General features: G+C 38.6%; 2 protein-coding genes across 3 annotated transcripts in view; both read left to right on the forward strand.

Annotated features, from left to right (window-relative positions):
• Positions 1-3,026, forward strand: part of LOC138029607 (protein bark beetle-like) — a 15,939-nt gene extending 12,913 nt beyond the window's left edge. The window contains exons 4-5 of the mRNA XM_068877304.1: positions 1-95; positions 2,929-3,026. The exon at positions 1-95 is cut by the window's left edge and continues 1,782 nt beyond it. Coding sequence (XP_068733405.1) covers positions 1-95; positions 2,929-3,026 — 193 coding nt within the window. The remainder of the gene's footprint in view (positions 96-2,928) is intronic.
• The window catches only part of LOC138029608 (protein bark beetle-like), a 30,340-nt gene continuing 17,843 nt past the window's right edge, over positions 4-12,500 (forward strand). For both annotated transcript variants that reach the window (XM_068877305.1, XM_068877306.1), the window contains exons 1-4: positions 4-95; positions 8,666-11,267; positions 11,636-11,791; positions 12,300-12,452. In XM_068877305.1, coding sequence (XP_068733406.1) covers positions 10,277-11,267; positions 11,636-11,791; positions 12,300-12,452 — 1,300 coding nt within the window. In that variant the 5' untranslated portion in view covers positions 4-95; positions 8,666-10,276. The remainder of the gene's footprint in view (positions 96-8,665; positions 11,268-11,635; positions 11,792-12,299; positions 12,453-12,500) is intronic.

Consider the following 12,500-nt stretch of genomic DNA (forward strand, 5'->3'; position numbering starts at 1 on the left):
CAATTCAAGCCGTTCGGTAGTCCTATTTCGAGGAAGATACAGGGGATACTATGGGAGACGAAGGGATACGGTTTTTTTAGTGAGCACAATCAAAGGTAAGCAGTTGTTTTTCCGGCTCCCTTGAACAAATAGAGAGGTTAAAGCTTTGTCCTCCCTAGGACGCAAGGATAAGCATAAGTATCATAATACACAAAGTATTGGCTAGATCATTAGTTTGTTAGGGCAAAAAACAATAATTAACAAAAAGTTAATGCGCGTGCGTAAGTTGCTTGTGCTTATGCTTGCATCGCAAGGGAAGGATAGGCCTAGGCAACATTGTGGCGAATACGAAACAGCAAGGTGACGAACACTCGGTTAATAAATCGTGCTGCACATGCGATATGCATTTTAAAACATTTCTTTCAGTCTTAACTTGTTCAAAACAAAGCAATTGCTATTTAACAATTATTCGCAGAAGGCGAGGTGACTATCGGTGAATACAAACCGAGACGAAGGCGTATAATTGTTTTAGTATATTAAATTACATCGGTGATTACTTTAAATGTGTGCATTTCCTTTAAAACAAGTTCTTCATCCGTCATCTCGGCAAAACGGCTTGCGGCCATTTTGAAAACAAAAACAAAAACAAAAACACTTAGGTGACTATCGCGTAAAAATCATCTCAACTGCGACCAATCAGCGCAGAGAATTTTATATTATCACCTATGTAATAATAATTTATAGATTTAACCAAACCTAAAACTGGAGCTCCCGTTTCTAGCCCCAGAAAGCAATAATATATTTAAGCAATAGACCACAAGTTTCTATGTTGGTATAACACGAGAAGAATTCGTAAATCACGAGCCGCAGGCTAGTTATTTACGAATTCTTCGAGTGTTCTTCCAACATCATGCCTATAAACCATAGAAACCTGTGGTCTATTGCTTTTATATAATCATTCAGAAGACGCGCGATTTTTCCATGAGTTTACTGGCACAATAAAACATAGCTGATTGACCAATCAGAGCGCGCGCATTAATTTGGTTATTATATAAGGAAATAATTATGCTTCTGCATAAAATGCAAAATTAATCGTCATTAGTCAGTTTACAGTAATCAACACCTCTGAATTGACTGCAGTAAATAAAAAATGCCTTGAAAACAATAACCAACAATTTTAATCAACAACTAAAACTGAAAGTGCATGCACAGTAATATCTATCACAACACTTTTCGTTTGACTGATAGTCTTAACACACTCTGTCTGCAGTTTAGAACACACAGCAAAAATTACTAATTGAAACGTCAAGTTGAAGCGCAGCCTCGTTCCCAGGGTTTATTTCGTCGATGAGGAGAGAGACCATGGTTTGGGGCTGGTCACGTGGCTCTCCTCGACAAACATTCTCTTACTGGGAGTTCTCGTTATATTTTGACCCGCAACTGGGCGAAAGCGAAATCGTTTGACAAGACAATTTTTTTTTGACAAATAGTCTACTTTACAATGGAAGTTTTCAAAAAGCCAAAACAGCTGATGTTACATTCCCACAGAAGTTCCCTACAAAAGCGGGCAGGCTAAAAACAAGAGCTTTTGTGATCGATACGACCTTCGATGTTGAGGGGCGAATGAAGTTCGCAAAGAAGGATTTCGTTAGTAGCTAAAGTTGCTTCAACAGAACATACGCTCTCGTAAAGAATACATCACACACTACGTTTGCTTTATGAAAAGTCTGTTTTATTTTACCGGCACTAAAAATATACTTCACAATTTGTGTTATAAATTAAACGCTAAAGATCCCGGTGTGCAGTTGGAAAAATATAACAGTGACAATTTACATGAAACTGCTGAAATATAAATAAGTCACTCGCTGTAAAGCGTGCGACTTAGGAATCACTTTGTTTTACATTGGAAAGAAAAGCAAAAATCAAAGAACAAAATAACATACCTGCACAGTTAGTTTGACGTCGATACGTGACATAACATATGACACCGACTGATCAATCGCCGAACATGTTTGTTTCCCATGGATAAACGTTTCGCTTGTTTTCTTTCACGACAAAACTTTCTTTTCTTTAAACGTGTGGCAAACTATTAGACAAGTATCCTTTGTTATCACTCAATTTGACTTCTCACTTGCACTTGTTCAAGTATAAAGTTTGAATCCTGACCTACTCACGGGCATACAAAAATTAGAATTAATGACGTGAGTATATTTTCTGTTCCGTCCGCTCGATTTGATAGCAAATTTTTGCCTTTCACGTCGAATTCCATGTGTGGTACGTTCAATACCTTGCCTAAAAAAGTTTTTTTCGATGGTCGTCCGACCACAAAATCCAATGCGTTGTGATTCTCTTCCTGACAAGGCCTACACTGCCACCCTTCCGCAAACACACATGATTTTGGGTGACAGGTGACCAGCCCCAACCACGGTCTCTTCTCAACGACAAAAGAGACCCTGGAACGAGGTTGGCGAAAGTGCAGTAATTCGCTTACTCTAATGCAATTTCAGTCAAACAAATCAGCTCACGACTGGATATCCATTTCACACAAAAAGCCTTTAGATCGTTTTCACTGTCACTCAACCAAAAAAATTAAATCAAAACCGTTCAATGAAATAAGCCAACAACTTGGAATGTTGTAAGAGACGCTTTTATGAATCACCTCAACAAATCTTCAGGTCTGTGCGGTAGATCATTTCTGAGTTATTTGTCGAAGCGTTTTATGCAACTTTATAGGGTTTTGTATGGAGGCCACTACGGTGGTGCACCACCGTTGTGCACCAATATGGCGGCTAGAAATCAACACGAGCATCTGTCACGTGAGGTGACACTTCGGAAATTCAAAATGCTGTAACACGTCATGGGACTCGAAACTTGAAAAAAGATTTATTTCTAGGCCATCTTAAACCTCAGAAAGATAAGATTCAAAGCACCTTGCGGTTTTAATTTCAGAATTTGATGAGGTCACTGTGAAGAACATCTATAGATCGAAAGATCTTAATTTAGTGTGGACAGTCGCCACAGCAATGATGAATTCAGTTCCAAAATAAGCAGCCGTAGCCGGCCACAAAACCGCTTGACAAACAAGACAAACGATTGTGATAACTCAATCATTGTTGGAGATTTTGCTGAAAATCGTAGGTACGAGCTTATCAAATCGCTTGCATTGTAATTGAAGAATAAAACGCGAAAAGTGGTTACAAACATTTGCTTGAACTGCATAACTTTAAATTTTACTACTACTTTTACTAAAGTGATTATTATTCAGAACACCCGAAGAATTAAGTCTTTCTTCCCTTACCAAGATAAACTAGCTCCTTCCTTCAGGTCAAAAGTAGTGTACAGAGCAAACTGCTGGGATTGCAATGATTTCTAAACAGAAAAACAGAACATTTTAAAGCCGTAACTACAAATTGTCACGAATCCGCAATTGCTGATCATGTTTTCTTAACCAACCATAGAATTAGGTGGGATTATTTTGAAATATTAGTAACTGGTCGATCAGAAATGCATCGTAAAATTAAAGAGTCTCTGTTTATCTGTGATCTAAAGCCAGCCTTGAATGAAAAGGTTGGCAGTGAGAAACATCTCTATTACTAGCATATTTCCTGTCGTTTTATGTCAATCAATTTTGTTAGTTCCCAGTCCGTATAGTTGTATTTTTGAATTTAAATTTATCTGTAACTAAATAATAATCACTTCTGGTGATGTATGTTTTAACATACGAAACGTTAAGTTTGTAAAATGTTATGCAGTTCAAGCAAATGTTTGTAAGCACTGTTTGCGTTTTATTCGTATTGACACTTAAATGGTCCAAGTCAAAGAATTTTTATGAAACCTGAATTGTCCCAAACATTGCTTACTAGTGCATTCATTGCAGATAAACGTACTGCAATCCAATATAAATTTATACGGCGTCGAGAGATCGGTTATGTCTGACAAAATAGACAATGATGACAAGAACACTCGCCAATGATGTCTGCTGTAAGCTTGAATGCAACGTGGTGTGATTGTTAAAATATGCCACAATATCTGTCAACACGGAATTGTAAACTTTTTCAGGCTTTCTTCGTGTCTTTTTGCGAGTTTTACAAAATATGAATGGCAGCGATTCATGAATTAAGAAGGAAAACATCTCCTGAAAACTACCCTTTGTAAACAAGTTTTTTGTCTCCCACTCTATTTCTCTCAGCTTTACGGTGTTCTCCATTGAAATTTTAACTTCTTCTCTTTCCTTGGCTTCTCTCGAGGCTTTATTTGCTTAAATTTCTCAAATTTCGTCGCCTCTTCTCTCATGCTCTTTCCCGCTATTTATCCCGTTGCTCTGTAGTAATAGTAAAAAACTCTTTTTCAAAAGTGACGAAGGTCAGTGAGATAAACGCGGGCCGCACAAAAGTTTCCTGCAGAGAAAATTCGCCCATCCGCACCCCAAAGCTGCATTCGCCAGACTCCCCTATCCTCCTTTTCTTAGTCTCCCATCTCCCTCCCCCAGAGTCTGTACGGAAGGATGGACGCTTTGTCAATCACGTGACAACCAAACGAAAAAAGGTTGACCAATATTCTCTTAAGTATGGGCCCTGCCCCAGGCCGCTTCGCAGCCTGGAGCCCCACTACTAATAGTATATAACTCACTCAGTCAGCTTGGTGTTTCAAGCAATCGGATTGGTCCGCTATATAGGAGTAATTGAGCACTACTCACTCCCTGGGAGTCAATAATGCGTGATCCAAACAAAAGAAAATGGCCGGCGTAAATTCGTTTCGCTAGCATTTCTGAATCGGAAATATTGAGAATACAAGATGATGCTGTGCGAGAGAATGCAAAAATTGCCACAAATTTGGCCTGAAAGTTTCAAAGGTAAGAGAAGATTTCATATTTTGTCAACCTGCTTTAGACTTCGTTTTTTCAGATAATTGTTGCTAAAAATTAAACAATCTTCACGCCAACAATACGATTGGTAACTCGGAATAATTCTATTTTGTACACTGGTTTTGCCAGCAAAACGAAATTGTTACCGAAAGCGAGGAAATCGAAAAAGAGAAATTCAGAAAAAAAAAACCCAGAGGTTTAACAAAGTTCTACGTACATGGCTGCAAGAAAACAAAAGGAGTCATATTACAACAAAGCAACGCTCACCTTTTAGAGCCACCCGTTGACAGTGTTTTAATTAACAAGCTGACTTTCGATTTAGATTGCTTCGGTGGCCCTCAACTGTCACATCAAGTTCAAATGTTCACAGCAACCTCAAATCACTCGCAACAAATTTCAATCACTAACAGCAAATTACAAATCACCCACAGTAGTTTAAAATCTCACAAATCACTCACAGCAAATTAAAAATTATTGACCATGCTTGGCGTCCTCAGACAGCTCCAGCCGGCGGTGCAAGACGTCAAAATATATTTTTCATACATGAAGCCGCTACCTGCGAATTCCGCACCATTAACAGGCACTTTTTTTTTTGACTGAGTTTAACCCGTTCACACCTAAAACGCCCTAGGACGCCTCCTCCCCTCCCCCCCATCCCCGCACCCATTGAAGAGTAAAATCGTCTGGCGTTGGAGAGAGTAAAATTTCTTAAGTGTCACTCTCAGGCGTCAATGGGTTAAATAACTTTTTCTTCTACCTCAGCGAACTAGAACCATGTTTTGTTTTCACTGTTAAGTCTACCGTTGCTTATGGTTCCAATTACTGCTCCAGCTGTGTACAAGGTAAGTTTTCCCTAGTCATTTTGAAGTGCACCTTAAAAGGAAATACAATATCAAAATGGCTAGGAAAAACTTACCTTGCCCACAGCTGAACCATGATATAAAATAATGATAAAGTCCAGTGTTATCCTGTAGATTTACGATTAGCAATTTGAAGTTCCCTCTTTTAACAACAATTTGTTGACATTGCGTGACGGCGCCAGTTTCTGTAGATTCGCAAGTTAACAAACTAATGCTTGAAACCTCTTTTCAAAAATTTTCGCATTTACTGGTAATGTTAAAACAGAGCTAGTCCTATTTTTCCATTCCAAACATAACAGTGGAAATTTCCTTACCATTTACTAAACTTTCCAGTTTCCAGTCTCTCATCAGCTGAAAACAATTGCAATAGGCCATTACCGAGTTGCTGCTTGTCTCGGTTTCCAAGCGAGTCTTGGTGCTCAGCTATTGTAAGGAAAATGAGTTTGATTTGCATAAGAATACGCAACTCATTTCCATTTGAATGGTTGTGCACCGGGACTCGCTTTGAAACTGAGGCATGCAGCAACTCGGAAATGGGCTATTGGTAAGCGCCATCTCGTTGGGCTGGTTTGCTAATTTTGGAAAAACTGTTACCATTATTCACCGGTCATCCCAACCGGTTTATTCTGACAAATGGTAAGCACCCCTAATTTCCTCGAAACTAGAAGTGCAAACAAGTTTCTCCCCTGAACGTTTTCTCGGCTGCAGCTTGGAATTCTACGGAATCTTTAATCAGCATTCATCACTATAACATGACAAAATGCTTTGCATTTACTGTAATACTAATCATCAACGTTTGTTCGACTGAAATCCCACACAAGTACGCATTGCGGACCTATTTTTTTAATTTGCTGTGTAGTTTAAATTTGTTGTAAGTAATTTGTATTGCTGTGAGTGATTTCAATTTGTTGCGAGTGACTTGAATTTGCTATGGGCATTTGGCTTTGGGCTACCATAGATTGCTGATTTAAACGGTGTCAAATGATCATTTTGCAATTTTTAACGAGGATTTTAACGAAGGAGATTTGCCATGTTTGAAGCTTCTGGAAACGCTTTCGTGCATGCTTTGTGCCGCTTGCACGTTTGCCACGCATGAATTAAGATGCCAATTAACTCAACTTTAAATGGTTTTCTGCCGCAAATGTTGAGATCGAGTGTTGGTGAGATCAATTCGTGTGTATATACTAAAATAATTATTCTTTTCAATCACGGCGAAAAGCGGCAGAATATTTACCAAGCCACGAATATTCTGCGCTATTTTCCTCGATTTCAAAGAATAATTGTTCAATGACAAACTTATCTTTTCAAACTAAATTTTCACTCACCTGCCGATGTGGCTCTACAGTCTTTTTGGAAGTAGCATGTTACTTCATCAATATTGTACAACGCCAACAAGATGTAATCCTAACATAATACGACCTCAAATGGTTATTTTAAAGTGACCTTTTTTTTTTTTAATTTAAACATACTTCCAAACATGTTTGCCCCAAGAGCTAGATGAGTTCATCAAGGGGCATTACATCTAAATTATAAAATGAAAAACCCGGACAAGAGGCAAATGCTGATACATCAAAATAAGTTAGTTATGAAAACTAGGAAAAAAACAACAGTTTGACTCTCTTATAAAGCTATGAACATGGGAGAAAATTCAACGTTTTCATTGTTTGTTAATTAAGAAGATCCAAACAAAACAAACAAGTGACATTTTCGTGGGAAATGCCATAATTGACAATTTGCATCTGGTTTAATTTGCCCAGTGTCGGCAAAGTTACCCTCACTTGGATTGTTTACTTAGGAGATTGTTGTATGTTTACGCTGTCGTTAGGACCTTTAATTTCGCAATAATCTTCTACAGAGGCTCGGACCACAGGGAAGAGATTTAAATCTAAGGTTTCTAATGTTTCTCAATCTTAAAATACTGGAAACTACACAGACGATTCAATTTTAAAAATGTGTTGGTTTGTGAAAGAAAACTCTCTAGGTTTAAAATTTTTCTTTAAGTTGAATTGACAAAAGGAAAAAATAAATGCTAGGAAAAAAGAATTTAGATAAGCTATAAAGAAAATAAATAAATAAATAAAGAAGCAAGGAAGAATTTAACAAAATATTATTCAGGCTTCTGATATCAGCAAAAAGAGACTAGGATGTCTCTACTTTTTTTTGTACAACTTGGAAAATAGAGATCTCTAAAATGCGGGATAATATTTACCCATTTATCTTAGTATGTAAAATTGCCCGGTGCTCATGCCCATCACAAAACCTCAAGGGTGGTTACTTGGCGTCCGCCAACGTGGCCCGGGATCGATTCCCTGATAGGACTTTTGCAAAAAACGATCACATGATGGAGAGCAAGCTCATTATTATTCCCCCAACTGGGACATTAAAACAAAGAGACCTGAACCAGTCAAGCTTGAGTTGCCTTTGTCCCAGTGCGGGGATAATAATGAGCTTGCACTCCAGCATGGCGGATTTTGTACCATGTGATCGTTTGTTGCAAGAGGCCTATTCGACGCCGTATGTGGATTGAGTTTGTAAGTTCCTTACTCTACTCCGAGAGGTTTTTCCCTGGGTACTCCGCTTTTCCCCTCTCCTCAAAAACCAACAGTTGATTTGATTTGTTCTCATTTCAGTTGATTTGTAATCTCCCCAATTATTATTATTATTATTATTATTATTATTATTATTGTTATTATTATTATTATTACAGAGGCTTGAGTTAAGCTTGTTAGGATACATGTAAATAATGCTCTTCTAACGTAATTTGTTTATATTTAAATTAGAAAAATGGTGGGGTCTTGCTATTCAAGTGACATGGTTTTCAGTTCAGGGGTCAAATGAGTCACCAAATTAAAATTGGAAAATTGGTTGTGACTTCGATGTGCGATTTTCATTCTAATTATGGCAGTTCCTGATGAAAACCACGTTAACGACTTACAAATGAAACTCATCTCTGTCTCTGTAGAGAGTCAGAGCATTGATAACATTGGAGGAGGAATCAATATTGCGAAAATGAAGATTTCTAACAGCGCTTCGGGAGGTATCGAAATCCAAGATTATGGTTTGTCATCAGTTAGCATAACGGACACAACTATATCTGACTCGCAGGATTTCGGTATCAAGATTTCTGAAGGACGTTGGTCACGTCGAATTTCTTCGTTAGTTGTGGACCTTCAAAACTGCTCGGTCAATGCTTCGCGAACACAGGGGTTGTTCATTAGCAACCGGCGCATGCCAAGTATAGTTACAATTCAAAATTCGAGCATTGCAAACAATGGATATGAAGGTCTTGAATTTAATGGAAGAAGCCTTACCCTCTTGGCTAGTGGTAATTCATACACTTCCAACAAAAAAGGTGCTATCACATTATCTCAATCAGACTGGAGTCGATCAGTTATAAAGCTTGACTCCAACACCTTTTTCGAAAACGAAGGGACTACTGTGTTGGTTTATTCTACATCGGAAAACAGCTTGATATTTTTAATTGTTAATAATGTATTCAAAGGAAATCGTGGTTTTGCTGCTGTCCTATATCATTCAGCCTATTCATCTTCTGTATTATACCGAAACACAGTGGTAATTGCGAAAAACAGTTTTTCAGAAAATACCTTTCCCGAGAATGGAGTGCTTGTCATGCGAGGATATAGAGGTTATGATTTTGCTATGGAGCAAAACAAGTTCTTGTCGAATGTTGGAAGATGTGTTTTGCTCGAAAGCCCCACCCTTCACACTATGGATGTTTCTGTCAGAGACAATATGTTCACACAAAATGATTGCCATTGTAATGGCTTAGTAGAGGTCCAGCCAATCAATGGAGACATCAACATTACCAACAATACATTCCAACGGAATTCAGCCCAAAGTATGGTTTTGCTGCAAATGATTCGCAACGTTAACATATCATCCACTAATGCGGAGTTGGTGTTCGACTACAATACCTTATTCAATAACTTTGCTAACAAAAACTTCAGTGCTCAGAAATACGACGATGAAGAGTTGTGTGCTGTCATTCTCTTTGGCCTCCTTTTCCATCAAAACGTCAGGTTTCGTTATAACGGGTTCAATAACACTGGATTTTCAAGTGAACTTTGTGTGAGAGTCCAAGCCAACTCTTGGCGTGACGTTGTAAATGTGACACATAACTGGTGGGGTACTTCAAATGCCAGTGAGGTACGAAACAGAATATCGGACTTTGATGACAACTACGACTTTGCTATTGCTGAATATTGGCCATTTCTATTAAGTCATGATGACCTGATCTCAGTGTCCCAAGTCCATCACGAACGGAAACGATATGGGACAGTTCTCTCTGGACGGTTGTTCGAGTCTTTAACCATCTCAAAGCCCTTACCATGTAACAACGGATTTGACGGTCTTAGATAACGTCTCACTAACAATAGAGCCTGGCGTAAAAATCAAATTAAACCCAGGAGTAAGCATTCTCATCGCTGGAAGGATTCGTGCCGTTGGAACAGCTACTAAACGAATAATTTTCACCGTTCAGCGTATTGACGTTAGCGGCGTAAATGTCGAAAATCAGATTCGTCTCGTAGGTGGTCCTTTTCCGTGGTATGGGATGCTTCAGATCTTTGAAGGAAATTCCTGGAAACCGGTTGCCGCAACAGGATATTATCACTATTTACAATATCCACTATTTGTTCGTGTTTGTAAGCATCTTGGATATGGTCCTCTTGTTGGCTTCTTTTTAAGAAATATAACTGTAAACGACTCGACTCCTGTAGAGTTACACTGTCATGGAAATGAAACCTCTTTGCACGAATGCTCGATAAAACAACTCAACCCGCCCTTTAATAACATCTCTTTATTGGGCGTTTACTGCCGCGGTAAAGCCTGGGGTAACATACGTTTTGTGTCGTCCAGAGATTTCGACGTCTCCATGGAGCCTTCTATCCTGGAACATGTTGAGTTTTCGCAGTGTGGTAATCGCCATGGCAGAAAGGTTTATGCCGTAGAAGCTGTGATAAATGTGCCCGAAGTCAATTTCATCACCGTCAAGAATTGTATTGGTGGTGGCTTGGGCGTTTATTTCACGAAAAATCCATTGCATGTCAAGAACAGTGAATTTACGATGCTCTCTGGATCCGGTATATACTTTTTTCCATCAGGACAGAATATTGAGGTGGGAGACACTAAATTCATCAACAATCTTAAAGGAATATCTATAGTAAAATCTGATAACATTCCTCGTGTATACTACGGCCGAATGTTTCTTTGCGACGAAGAAAACAATCTTGTTCAAAACAAGACTATCCTTTATTTTGAGGTTCCCTTCATGACAATGTACCCAACATTGGTAACTTGCGAGAAAGTATTGAATTTACACTATGGTCAAGGGATCAAAATAACTCTTTTGCACTTCAAAGGAACACAGAGGGTCAAAATTTATGGCTTTTTTGCCGGTTACTTGATTTTGGACAGGTCAAGCACGCACCTTTCACATCTTCTCCATAAAGACTTGTTTGTACCATGTGATTCCATCTCGATACATTGGACTGGGCACTCTAATTCCCAAGTTGTTTTTAAAGTGGAAGAAATCGATATCATTGGTAAGTTTTAGCTTTGAACCTTTTTCAGTAATATCTCACTGTATGATGCCCTACAAAAGCGGGTTCTTGTGGTGGAATTATGTAGTTTGGAAAAAAAAAGACCAACAGTTTAGTTTGGAACGCATTACAATTTATACCAGTGTTTTTTTCCGGTTGAGAACTGAGTTTTCTGAGTAATGCTTCGGCTGAATTAAACTTGGAAATTTTATAGCTTTTAGGCACCGCAGGATATCTTTAAGATCGTAGAGGGTATGACTCTTCCGAGCAGGTGATTAACAGATAAACAAGTGAAGCTGGAGGACTTGAAATAACCTCCAGCAGTCTCAATAGCCGTTTGTTGGAAAAATTGTGATTTTTTTTTTCGACAGATCTCCCATGCACATTTGACCTTGGCCTTTGCACCTGGCACACATTTTCCAACATGTCAGTTGATGGACATAATGTCACCACGACTTGGAAAATTCTAGCAGAGCATTCCTGGCAGTTGAATTGGGGAGACGATTACTCATACCTCTCACCAAATGGTACGCTAAATTTTTCAGAAATAAATTTGATTTGATTATATTATTTTTCCACAAATTTACTGTAGATGTCAGTGGCATGGGTCTAATTTGTGGTTTGAGCATTTTTGACGATTACTCTGCTTGGGGAAGTGTGTTTTCAGGTCGTCTAGGTTGCATATTGTGCCCAGAAATGCATGTGATTGCATTCTAAACTGATTTTTAGAAACGTTATGAAGAGTCCTCTTTAAGGTCATCTACCCGTTTCCAACAGTACTTCTAATATTAGGTTAATTTTGGGTCATGTTTATTGTACCCGTTAGTGTTGTCTTGAGAAGTTGAATTAGATGTAGCTTTGATAGCGACGTTAAGTTTACCGCTTTTATTTTTTGAGAAAAATTATGTTGAAGTTGAGTACATGGGAAACGGGACATTTCGTGGTGTTTACAATGAGGTCATTTTGAAGCATGGAAACTGGTGGTAAGTGACTCAGGTGTTTCCTTCGCCTCACTTATGCTTCTTTTTCTTCAAGGGAAACGGCTTTCTCTTACTAGTAATGATCATTTGGATGCCCATGCAGCCATCATCAGTCCTGTCATCACAAAGCACTCGCCGTTTTGTTCCTTGGTCTTTTTCTACCAACAGGGAAACGAAAGTGCCCTCTTGTCAACATACATACAAACAGGTTTGTTAATACTAGTGTAAATTACATTCCTTGTTTTCAGGTCAGTAT

The sequence above is a fragment of the Montipora capricornis genome, chromosome 13 (assembly GCF_036669925.1).
Source record: "Montipora capricornis isolate CH-2021 chromosome 13, ASM3666992v2, whole genome shotgun sequence".
NCBI classification, from domain to species: Eukaryota; Metazoa; Cnidaria; class Anthozoa; order Scleractinia; family Acroporidae; genus Montipora; species Montipora capricornis.